We start from the raw sequence: 21,098 nt of genomic DNA, 5'->3' as shown, positions 1-21,098 counted from the left end.
CGAACCAGGACATAATTGCAACAGAAATAATTTTTAGCGCATCTTGCTCTAAGGGATACTGAAAACAACCAGTTTATTCGTTATTAGTTAGTTTGCCTCCACGTTTTCCCTACTTCTGTTATTCTTTCCAATTCTATGTAGTTAAACACCTTTGCTTATCCCGCCACTTTCTTGAATCACCGTTTTGACCCCACTGGAAACAAGGCTTTGATTTTGTTGGTTATCCAAGTAATTCAACAATTTGTACTAGTTTTTATTTGTATATCTGTTCTGTCGATATTGTTGTTTTACTGAATAAACTAAACTAATAAATTGCACGTTATATTTCACAGTGTTGGAATTAGCAGATTCGGTCATAGACCTGTAGGTGTGACCTATCTTCGAGTAGTATGTATGTATGAGCTGTACAATTATAAAGACAACTCGCCGTAGTTGAGCCCGATAACGATTAATTATGCTGTTAAGATGTCCATGAAAGAGTTTAGTTGTAAAAGTCAAGACTAATAGTGGTTGCCATTTGTGAACTTGAAAGGACATACAGGCTAAGTGATCTCTCGCCCATTATAAGATAAGGGATGTTTTATTAAGATAAGAGTCGAAGAATGGACAAGGCGTCTTTATTTAGTCAATAAAGAAAAGAGAGAATTACATACAGCCTCAGACTGCTAGTGGTCTGAGATATAGCTGAGAGCAAAGTAACCAGGGAAAGAAAAAGAGATAGTTTTAAAACTCAATGAGTGAATTGATCAATATCACACACAAAATAAGTTATATTGCACCACAAAAATTGATCATTCAATCGATCAATCATTCAATCAAATAATTAATCAATCAATCAATCAATCAATCAATAAATGAACCGATCGATCGATCGATCGATCAATCAATCAGTTACATGCTCGCTGCCCCCTGTGGGAAGAGTTTCAGTCTTATTGCATTCAAATCCGCACTAGCTGCATAATGCATGTGTTGTTCCCATTCTCGATTAGTCTTCTTCAGTGTGGGGTTTTGGTAAACATCGCAATTGCCAAGCTGTACAGAATAGAGAACTATTATATGTGGGTTTTATTCTAGGAATTCATAGGTTCACACTCACTCATGCACTTACATTTTACACTCACGGGGTAGAATTCTTGTATAAATAATACAACTTTCTAAATAGATTAGAATCCCTAGACGAACATAGATCGATAATGTCCTTTGGGACTTTGCTTTGAACAGCTATAACTGGTCCTCTGAGATGTGTAATATTTTTGTTAACCTGAATCTTGTTATTGAGAATCCTATGTACATTGTCACGACCAATATAAACGGCCAGTTGGGCTCCCCCGTTGAATTAGAGTGGCGGTAAAATGTCAGGCAAAACGCTAAATTGTGCACATATGAATATAATAAAGCTGAACACATGTACTATGAATCTGTCTCGCGGCGAACGTTCGATTGCCTGCTCATTGCGTGCTGGAGTTTTGCCTATTTGATTTAAAACACAGGTAGATTTCGGCATGAGGCAGTTGTAGGTAGTTTGTGCGAATATTGCCGAAGTGCATTTCTTACTACAATGAGATTTCTATGACAATCTTAAGAATTTTGCGTTTGAGGTCTTTAACAGAGTCTGGATTTAGTACTCTAACAGACCAAGATAAGCTGAATTTTCTTTTTACAGATACTTTTTTTGGGAAAAACAGCGAAATTTATAGAAAGGGGCTTCGTGACGTGTAAGTCGATTGGGCTGGGAGGTTTCCTATTTACTTATTTGTGAGATTGTATCATGTGATCAAAAAATCAATTTGATTTGATTCATCGTGTGTATACAGCTACACAAAATCCGTTTATCCACATATGATGCAAATATGTTCAGGGTGTACGATATTACAGGAAATAAAACACTTTATGTCCCAGTTACAGCTTTAACTTCGCTGAGTTCAGCTCACGGGTCGTGGATTCACATTTTACACAGCTTGTCAGCTACTTGTTGATTCGGTACACGCGGCATATGCCACTGCCATAATAATTCAGTGCCAGCCTTTTGACATCCGCATAACCTTTAATTAAGAACGTAATTTTGAATCCCATAGATCTTAATTTCGTCATTCTTCTCAATTACCGACATAATAAAAAAAAAGAAAATAGCCACATTTTTAAAGACAATTAAATTATTAATTCCAATCTGAAGATATATGGCTTTTCACATTTTTCATATTTAACCCATTAGTTAGGGAGAGACAAATGTGACCCGTGGTATGTATGCCTCATTGGCATATACAGTTGTAAGTTGCTGTCAGAAGAGTTGTTCTATTAGTCAAAATGGCGTTCCTTTGCGAATTGCTTGACGCGTAGTCATGAATGGTTCGGGAATAGACGTTAGAAAAGACACTCCTCTAACAGCTATGGTTAAGGTTCGGTATGCTGGCTTGGAATCTGCAAGTTGCTGGTTCGAGTCTAGTCTAGTTTCAATACAGTATCGTTACGACTTTATGAGGGACTGTGTTATTGGTTAGAATTTTGTGATTGATTAACAAAGACATGATGTTAATGACCGTGTGGGTGGATGTGGATGAATTTTAAATTGCATCTCATGCATCTCAGGACTTCATAGAGTAACTACTTTGACTACACTGTGAGTGAAGGTGAAAATCAGTGTTTATTGGGGCAGTTACGTAATGTCCAAATATGGTACATTTGTCAGTTGCTTATGCACTGTTATGTCACCATAGCAGTTGGGGTTCACTGATTGGATGAACAACTTTTTGTGCAGATTGAGGGACTTTGACCATACGAGGTTTAGTTAGAAACCACGTTGGCATCCAGACTAGTTCGAGTCTCGCTGCTGCCAGTACTGAGTTGTTTCTGAATGGCTGAAATGGGCAAAATTCGCCATCTGGTTGATTTGAGAATGTCCTACAATCCTATATGCTTATAGAGAGGCTACACCTGATTGCATTCTCCTTAGGGAGTAAAGGAAGTATAAAGGGTTGCTGTACCGTTATGGGTCTATGCTAGCCTGAGGGCACGAAGCTTAGTGATTTCGATGTGGAAAAGCGCTATATAGAAATTAAAATAATTATCACGTAACTTTATTAAAATAAACTGCAACATTAAAAAAGTTTCTAACACAATATTTTATTATGATATACTAACGACTTCTTACCATCAATTACTTTCTAGTAGTATATAGTGTCATGTTAATTCCTCTGTCGTCTGTAGGATTTCCTTGGAGGATCACTCCTTATCTATACTTACAGTAAATTCTGTCAAATGGTTGAAAGTTAAGCATAATTTTACTGTTAACAGCATTTGCATAAAGAATATTAATATAGTGTTAATTTTAGCTTTTTTCTCAGGTGTTCACTTTTTCGATATAAAGTATGAAATATGGTTACATGTGAAAGGTTACTCAGTAGTTGATTCGATTGAGGTGAGGCCATCTCTGACCCATTATGTTTTTTTTCAACCTGTGTTTAACTTTGTTCGCCTTTGTCCACGATCTTAGTAATACTAATATTTGTGTTGTATCTTTACAGTCAAATGTTTCTCTGTCACTGATAACGGATGCCAATGGCTTATGTATTCATTGATGCGTGTACCAAGTGATCTCATAGTTTCACTCAAGTAGTGTCAGACTTTTGCTTCCCAAACTTGATGCTGCAAATGGTCCCATACTGTGGTTCATTTTGGTGAATACTCCATAAACATTTGCATTAGCACACTTCATGTACACTTTCTGTGTAGAGAATGGCGACCATATGGATGAGGATTTGGATTTCTTAGTTATATATAAAACAATTTCATCATGGCTTCCTACTTGAAAAATCTATGTGAAACAACATAGACCAAGTCTGTATTTGTAACTCAATAAATAGTAAAAGATTAATAAACGTATAGGCGTAATCTCTGGTACATATCTAATAATAGATCAGATAATCTAACAAGCACTGTTTGTCATAACTTTTCATTTGGACACTTTTTGAAAAGCCTGACCACTAACAATTGATGTAATGTATATGATGATAAAGTCATGAACATTTTAAAAGTAATTTCCCATCAATTCCATGCATACCAATTTTTAAAAGAAATTCATGCTATGCCGGTGAATGTCTACATAATCATAGCAAACTATTAAATACAATCAGGTAATATATAATTGGATGAACGGAAACCTTAATATTGCTGTAAATCAACACATGGCCATCAACATTCCCATTTCTTATAACAATTCATTTTTTATCTTTCTATCTCTACCAATTAAATGACTTTCTAAAACAGATCCGAGAGTAGGCACTGGAAATAACGTAATACTTTCTGTTGTGAATCACACGGTGATATGTTTACTAAATAATTATATGTGAGAGATCTACATTGTTGCAAATGTAGCAAGTGAATATCACAATAACTCATATTTCTGGTAAGAAATTTCTTGTACGAAAACATTTTATTGCTCCTTTAATTACCGAATATGTTCTTTCTGGCACAAGTGTAGAACATTCGTCTTTTTAAAAAATTACAAAAGTCATGACGGTAACGACATTATCTTCATTGTACGCATGCGTACATTACATCGCTAGTCTTTTAAGGTATTGAGAACTCGCACTAGATTTATGGATGATGCGACTGTTTCTGACCACTTTCAGTACAGTAAAGCAATTGAATCTAATCTGCAGTCTGACCTCGGTAAACTTTGTGAATGGACTGTAAAGAACAATTATGTGTGCTAATTAAACTCAAAGAAGTGAGAAATGAGGTCATGTTTCTCTAAGTCCACTGTCAATCTCCCGCCGTTAGTAATAGGTGAAACCGTCCTAGAGGTGGTTAATTTCTACAGGTGTCTAGGTTTAGGAGTGGCCAGTAATCTGGGATTCACACATTGATGGAATAGTCAGTAAAGCGTCTACGTGTCTCCATATTGTGCGTGTTTTGAGTAGGTATGGTGCTAGACATCACATTTCATTGGCACGTTCATGTCTCTAGCGAAGTGTGGCAAGGCGACCTTTCTGATAAAGTCAGGTCCGCCGTTGTGAGTATTCAGAAAAGAGCTCTTAGACAAAAAAATTATTACTTTATGTCATAGAGCGAGGATCTTAATCTATTAAATTTGCTCAGTTGAAGCCAGACGTCTTCAGATTTGTAAAACAAATCTCATAAAGTATTTCACACCCTGGCCACAAGCTTCATTATTTAGTTACCGATGCATATTTACCAAAATATCAAACATGTGAGAACCAGGTAGTAAAATTTAAATGCAAGACACTCAAGGATGATAGTCCGATTGTTCACACTGTCAGACTTTTACAGTATCTAGGCTAAGCGGTGTCTTTTGTTTTGCTTCGTCTCTTCCATGATTTATAGTAATTTTCTTTTATAAAGGTTGGCATACCAAGTTTTGTATTAGCTGTCCTTTTATGTCTGTAGGTCGTTTTTCAATGTATAGTTTTAATTTTGTCCTTACTTTTTATCTTTGAATGCGTAAAAAGGATTTTTGACACTTAGTATTTACTTTTATGTACGCCATTTCAGTTTGACCCCCTAAGTCACCACAGGATGGTGAAATAAACCATTATTGTTTATCTCATTTGTGCATACCCGTACAGGCAAATTGTTGACCGGTGACGTCATTTGCATTGAGCAGCGTAACAAATAGACAATACCACGTGACCACATATTGACAAATCATATGGTGGGATCATTTAACGGTTGACGGTTTGTCATGGCGAGTGATAAAATGCACGCACACGTCACTCAGTAATACCTGCTTTCACAATGATGTAAACCTTCTCACAGAAGTATGTTTTCGTTTGTGAAGTTCACTGTGTAATATAACTTGTGACATTGTTATCTTCAGATTTAGTAAACACCTTGATCTTGAACTCAGTCTTTCCAATCAAAATACTTTTATTCGGCCACAATGACTTTGCATAGGTTGCAGTACAAATAAATTAAACATCATTATAAATCATTTATGGTGTTACCGTAATTACGGTTGTAAATGATGAAAATTTAATGCCAATATTTGTTTTATATATTAGTAAAAATCCAAATGGAAAATTCAAACTTCAAAAGTGATAATTTACATAATTAACATAGTTCAAAAGAACATGTGACGTCATACTTTACTGACTGTGGAAATAAGGGGATAATCAAGTAGTAAATGTACATATTGTATTAACAATTATATGATCACAACCTTAAAAGAAAGCAGTTACAACGAAGATCATAAACCCTGAGACAAAATGTCGCCTGGCTGACAAAAATCTCACTAACATTGATACAGTTTTTGTCTGGCTAGACAAAATATCTCTTTGATGTTGTAAATCTTCTCGTCTGGCCTGACAAAAACTTAATATCTCCACATGTTATCGTCTGACACGACAAGAAGTGAATTACAATTGTTACATTTTAGTCAATTGACTGTCTCAAATATATCAAAGAATGCACCGACTTTAGGTTTATCAGGGACGTTTGAATTTGGCGATGATCTCCTGAGAAAATGGTAGCTCGTTGAAATAAAGTGTAACAATATTGGTAAATATGTTTGTCACGCCAGACGATTGACGAAACACTGTTGGTAAGATTTGTGTCTAGTCAGACGATAAAATGTAGCAATGTTAATGACAGTTTTGTCGAGGCAGACGATGTATGATTATTATTGTTATTCGTGTGTTACATGACATTTTGTCCTAGCTTGTAAATGTTATCAGAGGATGTATCAAGATCAGTGAGACTGATCACCAGGTTTCATAGACCCAATAATAAAGATAACACACAAACATCACTTAATTTACAGAGTGTCTGCTGTCTATTTTGTAACATTTGTGTATGTTATTTGTTATCATTAACAAAACACTGTGTAAGAGATGTGTGTGTGTTATCGTTATTGTGTCTGATTGTAAAAAAAATAACACCCCAGTTACAGGTTTAACGAACTCTGATTTGGTTCATATTCCCCTCATGGCATGTACGATCATTTATGTATAAACTCACTCGAAATGTTTGTAGACGTACATTTGTTTACATAATTTAACTATTTTCAATGTAAATGACACACAGGCCGGGATTACACTTCGCCTTCCCAAGTCTCATTTGATTTGTAGTCCTATTTCCATTTATACAATGTTTTGTACATTTTCTGACAAAAAAAAAATAAACTGACTATAAATATACAACTTTGGGGTTGTGCCTCGTGTGTACAGTCCCATCCAATGACAGCGTTGTAAATGAGAAGAGATTTGGAGGATATGTATTCTGATCACCAGGGATAGATATTGTGCGATCGTATACTCTCAAAAGGCTTAAATGTAATCCTACTGCAGTTACTAACACTATAAAATGTAAGTTATTACGAAAAATCAAGGTCACGAGGTCTTTAAAGATCTTTGTAGATTTGGTAAACATACACAGATAAATTTGAACAGTCAATCTACAAAATCCAGCAACTGTCTACGTCAGTACTCTCTGTGCTTATGTATTTGCTACGATGGTCTTACGAATTTTACGAATGTATTTTCATGGTACACAGAATTGCCCTTCAAGCTTCAGTACACAATTACAACATCACTCGGTTACTAATCAAGTACTTTGATAATTATGTGCGGTATCGCTAAAACGATAGTGCGTTCTTAACCTATTTTCATGGTTATTTATGGTTCATTGCCGCTATATATTACATTTTTATAGACAAATGTTTTCCTAAGAGCACTTCAAATCGATAACTGCCTCCTTTAGAGGCGAACAGGTATGAATCGATTGAACACTTCCCAGGGTATCAACAATGACAATTACTAGAGCTGCAAAAAAAGTGATAGTTGAACGGCAGTTTCTGAATTAATCACTGTCAACATGAACTTTGTAGCAAATTATTGCTTCCATGACTGTATTAAACCAGGTGTGTTTTCACTTTGAAATGACCATCGCTACACAAGAGTTTCAATCTACATACTACTATACACTTTATGCAACCGGTGTAATAGTTGATATATTCGGCATGTTTTCGTTGCCAACCCTGTGAGTTATTCGTCTAACCAGGGCATTTTGCTTCCATAGGTTCACCGTTGTGTCAGCCACTCGGCGTTTGCATCTGTTGTTCTGGAGAGATGGATTTCGTATCAATGTGTAAGCCACGAACCAAAGATTCCGTGCTCGCTTGGATTTGAAAGTCGATTGTAGTGACAAACCTGTAACCATCGAACAAAATAATTTAAGTAAAAATGGTGAAATAGCAATGACATATTTTATCGGAGTGTCCACATTATACAATTTATAACGCGGAAGGTGTTGAAATGATACGTCAGTCAGTCCGTCTGTCTGTTCGTCCATCTGTCCGTTTGTCATTGTTCACCATATCTGTATGTACAGTCGATCTGTCTGTCTGCTTGTCCATCCATCCATCCATCCATCCAACCATCCATCCATCCATCCATGTGTTTCTGTGTGTGTGTGTCATCATACTTGTATCTGGTTTAAAACAATGGTTGTATGATTTTGTAGTATCACTATTTAGTTGACCAATATGAAGACTTTGGGAAGGATTTAGTACCAGTTCTTTTGTTAGTGTTTTCGAAACAATTAAATCAATGTACCCACCTTGGTTTTTAAATTCTTTCTCCGACTGGATATCAGTTAACAGGTTACAGAAGGTCAATAGAACAGGATGAACATGTGCCTCTTCAACCAACAGGAATCCAACGTACGCCCTGTAGCCTAATTTTGGGTACAAAGAAAGTTTGTAAATGTTCACGTAGTTTCTTTCCATGGCCTTAACTGTCCGTCACGTCTAGTAATATGAGAGGGTGTCTATGATAGGGGTTGTAAAGCCCGTATATTTTTTTACCTAACCTAACCCCCTCCTAAATCAGCCCGGTTCAAATCCAGAATTTTCATATTACCAAGGGTTAAAGTTAAACGAATAACCATGGTATTGTCTGAAGACCTCCGAATCTTTGTCACAAATTCATCGTGAATTCAGTAACCACTGACGAAGCCAGAGTGGATACCTGGTGGAAGCTTTAGTGAGCCCCTAGTATTTCTTGGTGCACAATAAGTTACATTTATGGACATAGACTGAACGTTTACACAGGTGAGCTTTTATCATTTCATATGAAATATGCCTCAGATGTATCTGGTGAGATATTTGTAACTGGCTCATTATATTGTCAACGATTCAACGGATGTTAAGAAATTATGTATGATGGCAATAATATGATGAATAAAACAACTAACCCGGATCTATGAGTTCAATATCCCTTTGAAGAACGCTTCGGTCTAATCTCCCAAGATAAACTAAACCAAAGAATAGACTTCTGAAGAGTCTAGACATGCAAGAAATAAGTCCCAGGATTATGTTGAAGTAAAACATTGTGAAAGAAGTCACATGGAACATTCGCCTGTCAAAAGAAACAAAATAGTATCTATCATTATGCCATGCACGAGCCTAGTTGAACCAAAAATATGGAATATATACTCTGGTCGTTCTACATCACGACAATGTGCGGCCATGCCACAACAACATGTGTCTACGTCACTGGTTCTGCTGTGTTCGAAATATTGCCATTACTTTCCTGATTGTTTTTTATCTTACTGGCGATGGTACAATTATATGATGCCCCAATATTTTTCTTTATTCAGCTGGAAAATACTTGTGACGTAAGGGTTGTCACTACTCGTCTAGCGACTCGTGGTGACAACGGCCCCTTAGGTCACTCGAATTTTCCTTGGCTGAACGAAGAAAATATCGGTGAACAACTATTTCATTGCATTACAGCAGACGTGACATTGTCAATATTTTCAGTTATTTGCTCTGTATCTGATGAAGCTGATGACAGCCTTCATCTGAAGCCAATAATACTCGACTTTTCTTACGGAATTGTTCAGCGTCTTTTCAAAAAATCATGGAATACTAGTTTGTCTTATTATCGCCAAAATATTCCAATATTTCAAAAAAAAACATCACAGAGAAATTATTTCAAAAAAGTATAATGTTGATGAATACCTATTGTCCAGTGCCATATTTTTGCCTTCACCTTGCAAGAAACTGTACTTGGCCCATGCCAATTGTGCTAAATATATAAGTCCACCAAAGACGCAACTAGGCCTGAAAATAGATGATGATGATGATGATGATGATGATGATGATGATGATGATGATGATCATAATGATCATGATGATAATCATGATCATGATCATCATGATCATAACCAACAAGGCATATCATGCTCTGCTACTGACAAAACACGTGTACATGGATGTTTAACTATGCAATAACATGATCAGATATAATATTCCGCTGTTTTATCTCATTGATAAGAGTTCTTTGTTGGTTTGGAGAACGGGATAATATGTTCTCGAAGTATGAAACATACATTTTTAATTTGGTGTTATGGAAAATATGTACAAAAAATGTATTGGATGATTTCAAATCATGACCAATGTCATGGGAGATGTAGGGCATCAGACACCCAATTGGCTCTCGTGTCATCGATCCCCGGTTTTGGTCAAATTTTTCAGGTAATGCTGTAATCAATAGCGACCATATTTAATGAAAAACATTAACATGTGTATTTTACTATTGTCAGATAAGTTACAACATACCAATAACCTATGAGAGGGGATAAAATATCATTGAATACAACACTGTACTTAGGTGTATATGCTTCACAAACCATCTCGGTTAACAATAACGTCCAAGATTATTGGCAACAGAAGTGCTTATTAGGTTTACACTATAAGCAGTGAGACATGGGTGCATGTCGCCATCTTGTTTAGAAGATGGCGGCATGCAAACAACCAATCAGAATTCAAATATGAAGAATGAATAAGGAACGTGTGAAACAGTCCCCATCAGTAAATGCAATCCTATGTTTCGAATCAATATTCTTTCTCATAGGATATCATGGCAAGATATATTGTAGGTCACCACCTGACTATAAAAAAGAAGTCAAATATGGCCGTCATTGGATACAGCGATGCAGCGATACTGTCTTATGATAAGCTTTATGGGTATCAATGCATGCGCATGCGTAGGAGCTAGCGCTTGACCAAATACTAGGTACTAAGTATTCTAGAATTTGGATTAGTGAAGACCCACACTGGAGTCATTTTGGCATGAATAATGTAACACAGTACTTACCATACGAAACTTAACTGATCTATGAAGTTAGAATTGTACCCTTCTCTGATAGGAATGACAATTTGATAGATGATCATGATAATGACCAAAGCAATGCTGATCTGTAATGCCATGAAAGCTGTCAAAAAGAGTCAAAGAGAAATGTGTCAACTTTCTTGTTCTACGAAAAACGCATGATATATTATTTGATCTGAGCGCTATGTCTCAAACAAGGTTCATTTCGTTGAGACGAAAGTTTATTGAATACACAACATCGATGATTAGCACAACATAATCAGAATGCTAATTAATCTGCATGGTTCTGGTATAAAATCTAATTAGTTCTTAGTCCAGTGTTTTTTTAAAATTAAAACACACACACACACACACACACATACACACACAGAGGCAGGCAGACAGGCAGGCGGACAAGTAGGTAGGTAGGTAGGTAGGTCAAGATATATAGATGGATGGATGGACGGACGGACGGACGGACGGACGGACGGACGGACGGACGGACGGACGGACGGACGGACAGACAGACAGACAGACAGACAGACAGACAGACAGACAGACAGACAGACAGACAGACAGACAGACAGACAGACAGACAGACAGACAGACAGACAGACAGACAGACAGCTAGATAGATAGATATGATAGATGAATTATTCCGACTTACCCCAGAATATGAAACCAATTTGATAACCAGAATACTTAAGGTAACAAACCTAGGAGGGAAATAAACATTTGTTAGGAAATGATTCGTTTAACGATTCAAATACAAAACAAACGATCATATGTAGGGAAAACTAAATAACTTGTATTAAGTCTGTTCCATGTTCTAGTGATTTGGAAGATATTTACAATTTTCTTTTTAATTGCCAGACATTTCAAGGAAATCATTTTATCTAAAATTGAGTGAACATTGTAACAAATATGATGAAAACTCAATTGTTCACAAATGTTATTCAGAAAGTCTCAATTTTCGGTTTAATATCCTTTTTAGCAATTGCTTGCTAAGTAAACTATTACTCAGGAGAAAATCTATCATACTAAACGGGAGCTGAGGCCGGAGGTAAATTTATTCGTCTGAATCAGCAGAATATATTAGAAAACTAGTATTATTCGCTTTGACAGTTTTTTTTAATGAAATTAGTTGTGTTGTGTTGTGTTGTGTTGTGTTGTGTTGTGTTGTGTTGTGTTGTGTTAGTGTGTAATCGAGTTGAGGTGTTTGCATTGTTTAACACTAATGGTGGGCAAGTGGTCAAAGTGAAAAAAAATGTCTCGCTCATATAACGTAACCTACTATGGATGAGCGTTACCCCATTTTGAACTCTAAATTGTGTTGTTGGAACACCAAGTTGTATAAAGTGCCCTTACTGTTCATAAGATATTATTTGCAAATCACTTCACTATCAATAAATCCCACGGACAAACACCTGATTTCATCGGCCTTGATTTACCTGGGCCACTAGCTTTTTACACACAGACCAACTTTATGTTATGATCTCTACCCAGAGTTCCTTCGTTCAGTAATATTTTGTGTATTATCAACAGAACATGACCACCATAATTCACACACCGAATATGTTATTTATAAGCTAATTCCAACTCCATGATATCAACGTATTTCAACATTGTGACGTTGCCCTGTTTGCTTGTGCAAAATCAGACTTAACCTGGCGCGGACGAAAACATTTTCAAGAGCATATAACGTGACAATAATTTTACATTTACCAGAGAACTCGCACAGGAACTCTTCTTTTCTGGCAAAAATGATTTGTTCCCAGCGAACATGCGCAGTAGATGCCTTCTGAAAAATAGAAAACAAAGCTCAACGGTATAATTTGAAGGCTTACATTGGCGAAATGTATTCAAGTAAATACAACAAATATTAGGAAACTGAACATTTATAGACAAATTGAAAAATGGATAGATTTTGCTGGTTGGAATAAAAAGCATGATAGCATGAATGTACATTAATCGTACTCATCTATGCCGACTATATGGGGAAAAATGGTGATTTGTTGTGCCCAGATCAATGCATAAGATATGAGAAAGGGTATACTTTTCTGAGCCCGGTCCTGAAGATTTTGGAAACTCGCGTCCAGCTGGACAGGTAGATTTTGCTTCAATTTTAGATCGAGTATTTCTATAATTTTCAAAACAATTCTTCTAATTGTCACAAGTAAGGTTTCATTTCTCAAAGACAATTAGTTTGACCAGGTTTTAGCTATGTCATGATGTATACATTGTATGGTATTTATTTTGTGAGATATAGTTTGCACGAGAAATGGTCTCTTTCGGGAAGGTGGTGTGGCATGACAACAGTTTGGGTTTGGAGGTCTCAGTGGAACATCCCCGTTTCATTACACGGATTTGCCCCCTTCCCCCTTCACAGGATACGAATACGACATAAGAATTTATGACTGACTGATGTAATAAAAGATAACATGTAACACTAGATTTTAATGAGAATTTTATCATGCCCAGTGTGAATCATACCTGTACGAACAAAGCGTATCGGCCATAAAATAAATGACAGCGACGGCAGATAATCCCATTGATATGTGGAACACACCTAGAAATAAATCAAACAAGAACGCATCTGTGTTGATTGAAGTGAATATTTTTTTCCAAACATAAAGTAAGAACCTCAAAATAACTGAAATACATGTATCATGAGACTTTACAATGCGCTTTGGTCTAAATATCAACACTTACAAGCAATCTTATATATGTGCAATTTACAAAATGACCTCCTTGTCATCCAAAAATACTCCAGTAAAATGAGGTAGGAATAAGACCATGTCTAGGCTAAATGTACCCACATGGATTATTTAATTGACAGTCTGTTTGTTTTGGGCTTTCTATCTCTGTCACAATACGTCAGTAAAATATCTTAAATCTTTATCAAAATATGCTAATCCAACATCTTTGATCATACAGATCCAAAAAAAATATGTATGGGTGTCTGTCTGTCTGCCTGCCTGTCTGTCTGTCTGTCTGTCTGTCTATATGTCTGTCTGTGTGTATGTATGTATGTATGTATGTATGTATGTATGTATGTATGTATGTATGTATGTATGTATATTTTGTATGTATGTATGTATGTATGTATGTATGTATGTATGTATGTATGTATGTACGTACGTACGTACCGGGTACGTACGTACGCGTGTGTGTGTGTATGTATGTATGTATGTATGTATGTATGTATGTATGTATGATGTATGTATGTATGTATATATGCATGCATGTATGTATGTATGTATATATGTATGTATGTATGTATGTATGTATGTATGTATGCATGTATGTATGTATGAATGTATGTATGTATGTGTGTGTGTGTGTATGTGTGTGCGTGCGTGCGTGCGTGTGTGTTTGGGTCTATCTATCTAACTATCTATCTATCTATCCGTCTACGTCTATCTATGGTCAGACGGTTTGAAACTTGATTTTTGATACTTGTCATCGCTCTTGATAAAACGCTCAAACGCAACCTCTTTTGTAGTACGTAAACCGAGTGGTGGCGCTGTTACTGGCAATGATGCAATTGATACTACCGTTGCTACTCAGCGTACATGACTAATGTATTTCAGTACTTGTTGTAATAACCGTCTTACTACTGTTTAGAATGAACGCAATTGTAATAACTGTGACGGTACGAGCCGCCACCTCGTAAAGTTTGTTTAGTAGTTACCATATAAATTACTGTTTGTTAGACCCAAAGCGTGTTATTGGGACAGCTAGTACTTTTACTTTGTAGAACTGGGTCATTTTCACTATTTCTGGACCAATCCGGAAGAACTACGTCACCTCCGGACAGTTAGTAACATTGTAGCCAGTTTGAGCGGGAAATACCCAGGTTTACATGTGGTTTGTAGTTTTACGGAGAGTCGAGCGTGAACCGTCGAGTAGTGCGGACCGGTGTGTTGTAAGGTCCGGTTAGTTGTAGTATGCAGACCGTAGTATGTAAGGTCTGGTATTGCAAACCCATGAACTGTAGTACGTTGATGGTGGAGAATAAAGTACGGCTGATGTGTTGAACTGTAGGCGATTGGTTATCGTTTTATTCGCATCCTGTGGGACGTTAACCCCACGGCGAGGACGCGCTCCAATATAACTCAGCAGCTGGAACCCAAGGTAAATTTACACAGCTCTGTCTATGGCCGATCGTTTGATCGGCTGGGGAATAGACGGGCGATTGTGACATTGGTGGCAGTGGTTTGGATATCTGTCGAGTTTGGAGAAAACTGATATTTTCGCTTGCAGTCTAATATTTAAGTCTACATGTGCAGCTGTGAACTTTTTCGTCGACGAACTTTGAAGCAGTGTGTTTCTGTATTTATCATTGTGAACTTTGTAATGGCTACAGCTAGAGAAACGGATGGTATGAACGGTAATGATGATGTGATTTCTTTTCCTTCAAAAAGAAGATTTCAAAGTGACTCTAGATCTGTTGAGTTTGGTGAACGAAGTCAAGCGACACCGGCTAGACAGAGTACAACTTTGTTGAGAGAAAGTGGTTACCGGTCTGATGACTATTCCAGTCCTGTATATCAATCACTTGAAACAATGAAACGATCTCGAGTTTTGGATGCAGTCAGTGGAAGTGTGCGACACGATTTGCCAGAATACAAACCTGACATCGAAAACCAACTTGATGGTTTCAACGGAGAGAGTGAACGACATGAACAGAGAACAATAACAAACTCGATATATTTTGACCAAGATAATTATTCTGCGATCACGAACAGAAGTACTAGCGGAGAAATAAATACATGTAAAAGTGACGAATTAAATAAATCATTCGTCATTATGGACACACCAAATTATAAAACAGAGACTGACAATGTACCACAGCATAAAACGAGCGAGTTAATGACACCGCCAAATAAATATCCCCTTGATCGCCAGTATCAACTTGCTGGACGCTATACAACACAACGTGTTCCAAGTCGAGGTAGAGTACAAGATGCTAGGTACATACCCTCATCGAATAGTGACACATTTGTACAACAAGGAGCTAGACCCAAGCACAGGTCTAGCGACAATAACACTCATTTATTGTCAAACAATTCATTAGACTTCTGTACCTTTAAGAATGAACTGAGTAGATCGGAAAGTACACCAATATTGGGAGGAAATCGACCTACATTCGACACAGTTCAACCTGAACGACGCCCTCAACAGGCCAACTTGGACAAACATATCCCACAGTGTCGATGTGTTTATCATAATCAACGATCAAATGAGTGCGGAAATAACGTATGTGTAGACGAGTCCCATACTGGAGTAAGCAGTCCATCCAACCAATCAATGTTGGGAGTACACAACACAGACCATTCTCCTAGCAGGGGGCTGCATACTCAACCACATGTGATGAATGCTGGAAATTATTCATCACCAGTTACAACATATGAGGAAAAACAAAAGTATCACACAGGTCAAACATCGAACGCTTGGGGACGCTATGATAATGGTCATGGTTATACACATGACCTTCCCCATGGTCAGCAATGTAATAGACGTGAAAACAGTAACTATCAGGCCAACATGCCACAAAGTGTGTTGCCCTCTATGTCAACAGTTGGTAATAGTAACAGCCAACATTCTAGGCACTGCAACTGTCTGTCACCTGGATGTAGTGGTACAACTGTGATGCATGGCATTGGTAACCATGACTACCAGTATAATGTAAGGGATAACAATCAGAGTAGTCAGGACTGCCAGTATAATAGAAGTGATGTGATACCAACATATAATAATGGTGACCAAGCACAAGTTTGTGACACTGGTTCATCACCATGGTTACCACAAAATCCCAACTATTCAAATGAATATGATGTGCCCCGCCCACCATTGAGGAGACAAGCACGCCTTGTTGGTAAGCAACAATTTGAGGACTATGGAATTCATTTTCCAATAAAACCAACTGTAACACCTGATAGATTTGATGGAGACAAACCATGGAGAGACCATATCAACCACTTTGAATTCTGTGCCAAAATAAATAAGTGGAATGACAATCAGAAGGCACAGTTTCTTGCTGCGTCACTTCGTGGACCAGCCCAGAAAATCTTAAAAAGAATACCTGACATTCACAGTGTTAGATATTATGACCTTGTGGAATTGTTGGAGCAACGCTACGGAACCACGGGACAGGCCGACAAATATTTGTGGCAACTACGTAGCCGAAAGAGACGAAGTGATGAATCACTAGCTGAATTAGGACAAGCTATTCAAGAACTAACTGAATTAGCATATCCTGGACTACCAAGTGAAGCTATTGATCGTATAGCAAAACAACAATTTGCTGAAGCTATTCCAGAGAAAGAAATCCGGATGGATCTTCATAGGGAGCATCCTCGCACACTAGAGGAAGCTATTAGGGCTGCAGTCTCTATTGAAGCTTACATTCAGGCCGAAATGGAACAAACTGCACCTGCAAGGAGGCGTTACACTATGAGGGTCCGGCAAGATGGTGATTATTGTGATGAAGAGACATTGTTGAATTCAGGCCAAACCCATGGACTGAATTCTCTTGATGACATTATGACTGCTGTACAAAGATTACAGGTTCAGCAACGTAATTACCAACCTCATAGAGATGAGAGAAGACAACAAGGACCCTGTTATGCTTGCGGGCAGTTAGGACATATACGTCGTGATTGCCCAACCAACCAAACGCAGGAAAACGCCAATGGGCTGGGACTAAGGGCCCAACCCCAGTCCATAGACAGTCAGAGGCCCAGCCAAAAGGTAGTCAACATACAAGAGAGTGCACACAGCATGGGACAACAAACCTGCAAGTGCCAGTGCAGCCAGTAACTAAGTGCCCATTGCATAAAGGACATGTTGATGTTGATGCAGCTAAGCAAAACCTGACGGGTAAGATCAACACAGCCAATCAATAGAGATCATGCAACAATAGAGAATATTGACAATCAACAACCAGTCCATCGTTGTCAGAAGGAAGCTACTATATCAGCCAAACAACCAGTTGAGCGAGACACAGAGAAACCTTGTACTGTAGTTCATATGAATAAAACTGTGTCAACCAAAGATGGAACTGAAAGAACCATCCGTCCTGCATTCTATGTAGCATCAAGCATACATGGAAGGGAAGTAATTTCATTTATTGACTGTGGGTCCGAGATCACAATTATATCCAGTCGTATATACAAAGCAATGAAGTGTGCAAAGCAACCCCCTCTCTTGCCAGCAACTATTACTGCTCTTCAAGCTGATGGTGTTACACAACTACCAGTAATGGGAGAGGCTGATTTTGTGATTAAAGTTGGTCCAAATACCACCCATATAAGGGCTGTGGTTGCTGACATAGGAGAAGATGTGCTTCTAGGGAATGACTACATCCTGGCTGCACCTGCTGAGATTCGCACCCATTCATTGACCCTAGGATTCCATGAAGGAAGTGTACCACTTTTAGATCAGAAAGGTGGACATTTAAGTGCAAGAGTTATGACAACGAAAGACATTACTGTGCCAGCTGGTCACGAGATGGTGATACCATGTGTCCTGTCACGGTCAATCCAAACCAGTAAGTGTGGATTAATTGAACCTACAAAGAGTAGACACCTACAGATGGAAGGAATAATGGTCGGGAGAGCACTTGTGGATACTACAGGTAGGAGTGTTCCAGTACGCATAATGAACATAAGTACTACTACCCAGGTTATTCCACAGAGGACAACTATAGCCATGGCAACATGTGTTGACACTAGACATGAACCAGAACCAGTCACCTGTCCACAGTCAGTTGGTTGTGAGACAGAAACAGAACCCTGTAGTGCTGTGCCTCCACATGTACAGTCATTACTTGAGGAGAGTGTGGCAGCAACTGGTGAAGCCTATCGACAGAAGATTACAGGATTTCTAAACAATTGGTCGGATATCTTCTCTAAAGACAAGAGTGATGTTGGTCGTACTAATATCACGAAGCATCACATTGATACAGGGGATCACCCTCCAATCAAGCAGCAACCCAGACGTCAGTCACCCTATGCTCGTGAGGAAACCTCAAAGCTAGTTGACCAGATGCTTGAGAAAGGAGTGATTGAACCATCTGTCAGCCCCTGGGCAGCACCTGTTGTGCTTGTGAAAAAGAAAGACAATAGCACAAGATTTTGTATAGATTATAGAAAACTTAATGACATTACCAGAAAGGATGCTTATGCCATTCCTAGAATTGAAGATAGCATCAACGCCCTTGCCGGAAGTAAGTGGTATAGTACCCTAGATCTAACATCTGGCTATTGGCAGGTTGAACTTGACTCTGAAGCCAATGAGAAATCTGCATTCACCTGTTGGCGAGGTTTATACCAATGGCGGGTGATGCCCTTTGGCCTATGCAACGCCCCTGCCACGTTCCAGCGGCTAATGGAGTGTGTTTTATCAGGATTGCAGTGGGACATCCTCCTCCTCTATTTGGATGATGTTATTGTGTACTCTGAGTCTATTGACCACATGCTTAAGCATCTGGATCTTGTATTTCAGCGCTTGCGCAAAGCTGGACTAAAACTAAAGCCTAGCAAGTGCCATCTTTTCCAGAAGCAAGTAGACTATCTTGGACATCGTGTTTCCGAACACGGCATTGAGACAAACCCTGAGAAGGTTGACACTGTCAAAAACTGGCCTACTCCAACTAACGTGCATGAAGTAAGAGGATTCCTTGGACTAGCATCTTACTATCGTAGATTTGTTCCAGGATTCTCCACAATAGCAAAGCCTCTCACCCAACTGACGGAGAAAGGCAGACCTTTTGAGTGGGACAGTGAGTGTGACATGGCATTTGAAACATTAAGAGACAAACTAATTAATGCCCCTGTACTTGCATACCCAATACCAGGAGCACCTTTCATAGTCGATACCGACGCCAGCTACTATGGAATAGGTGCAGTTATATCCCAAATGCAGGATGGTGTTGAGCGCCCTATCAGCTATGCCAGCAGGAGCCTTTCAAAGCCTGAGCGCAATTATTGTGTGACACGGAAAGAACTACTGGCTGTTGTTCATTTCGTCAAGCACTTTAGACCGTATCTCTATGGTCAGCACTTTACTCTACGCACTGACCACAGCTCTCTAAGATGGCTTTTGAACTTTAAGGAGCCGGAAGGCCAGTTAGCGAGATGGATGGAGGTACTTGGTGAGTATGATTTCACAATTGTCCATCGTCCAGGGAAGCGACACATTAATGCCGACAGTCTGTCAAGACGTCCCTGCCGACAGTGTGGACAAGACCATGGTAAGACATTACCTACAGACTCTGTGTTAATTAACAGCCCAGATGACAACAAAACCGAAATACGGAGTGGGTCATCTGATGAGTTGTATGTCAAAGATGCTAGTACACAAACTTCTAGCCAATCAACTATATCAATGCTGAGCACTAAACAAGATGTTAAGTGTCAGGCCAAGCCTGGATCGCATCAGTCAGATGGTGAACAAGACTGTGTAAGGGATGACATACAGGATAATCCCTTGAATGCTAAGACAATAGCAATTCAGCATGTTTGGGACTCTAGTAAACTACGAAGACTACAGTTGGAAGATACAAGCATCCAACCAATTTTAGCTGCTATGGAACAATGTTCAGATCCACCAGAATGGAAGGCAGTATCACACCTGAGCAAAGCTACTAAAGCCTACTGGAATGCCTGGAGCCAGCTGAAGGTGATTGATGGTGTTTTACATCGCATATGGGAGTCCACAGATGGCGAGCAGAAGCGTACACTACTGATAGTTCCTGCATCATTGAGGAAAGAGGTGTTCTATGAACTGCACTCCTCGAAAACAGCAGCCCATCTTGGAGTCTACAAAACTAAGCAGAAACTCTGTCAACGTTATTATTGGCATGGATTAACAGCTGATGTGAGATCCATGGTTCGACAATGTGACACTTGTGCAGCAAGGAAGACTACAGGTCGTAAACGACAAGGCCCCTTACAACAATACCTTGTTGGCGCCCCATTG

The 21,098-nt window shown here is 38.5% G+C and overlaps 1 protein-coding gene across 1 annotated transcript in view; it reads right to left on the bottom strand.

Moving 5' to 3' along the window:
• Window positions 1–7,941: 7,941 nt before the first annotated feature.
• The window catches only part of LOC144442956 (stimulated by retinoic acid gene 6 protein-like), a 28,630-nt gene continuing 15,473 nt past the window's right edge, over window positions 7,942–21,098 (bottom strand). The window contains exons 11-18 of the mRNA XM_078132330.1: window positions 13,605–13,680; window positions 12,837–12,912; window positions 11,779–11,827; window positions 11,118–11,235; window positions 9,980–10,081; window positions 9,211–9,374; window positions 8,575–8,691; window positions 7,942–8,165 (exon numbers count right to left, since the gene is read on the bottom strand). Coding sequence (XP_077988456.1) covers window positions 7,942–8,165; window positions 8,575–8,691; window positions 9,211–9,374; window positions 9,980–10,081; window positions 11,118–11,235; window positions 11,779–11,827; window positions 12,837–12,912; window positions 13,605–13,680 — 926 coding nt within the window. The remainder of the gene's footprint in view (window positions 8,166–8,574; window positions 8,692–9,210; window positions 9,375–9,979; window positions 10,082–11,117; window positions 11,236–11,778; window positions 11,828–12,836; window positions 12,913–13,604; window positions 13,681–21,098) is intronic.

Source organism: Glandiceps talaboti, chromosome 12, assembly GCF_964340395.1.
Source record: "Glandiceps talaboti chromosome 12, keGlaTala1.1, whole genome shotgun sequence".
Taxonomy (NCBI): domain Eukaryota; kingdom Metazoa; phylum Hemichordata; class Enteropneusta; family Spengelidae; genus Glandiceps; species Glandiceps talaboti.
This window is presented reverse-complemented; position numbering and strand designations above follow the sequence as displayed.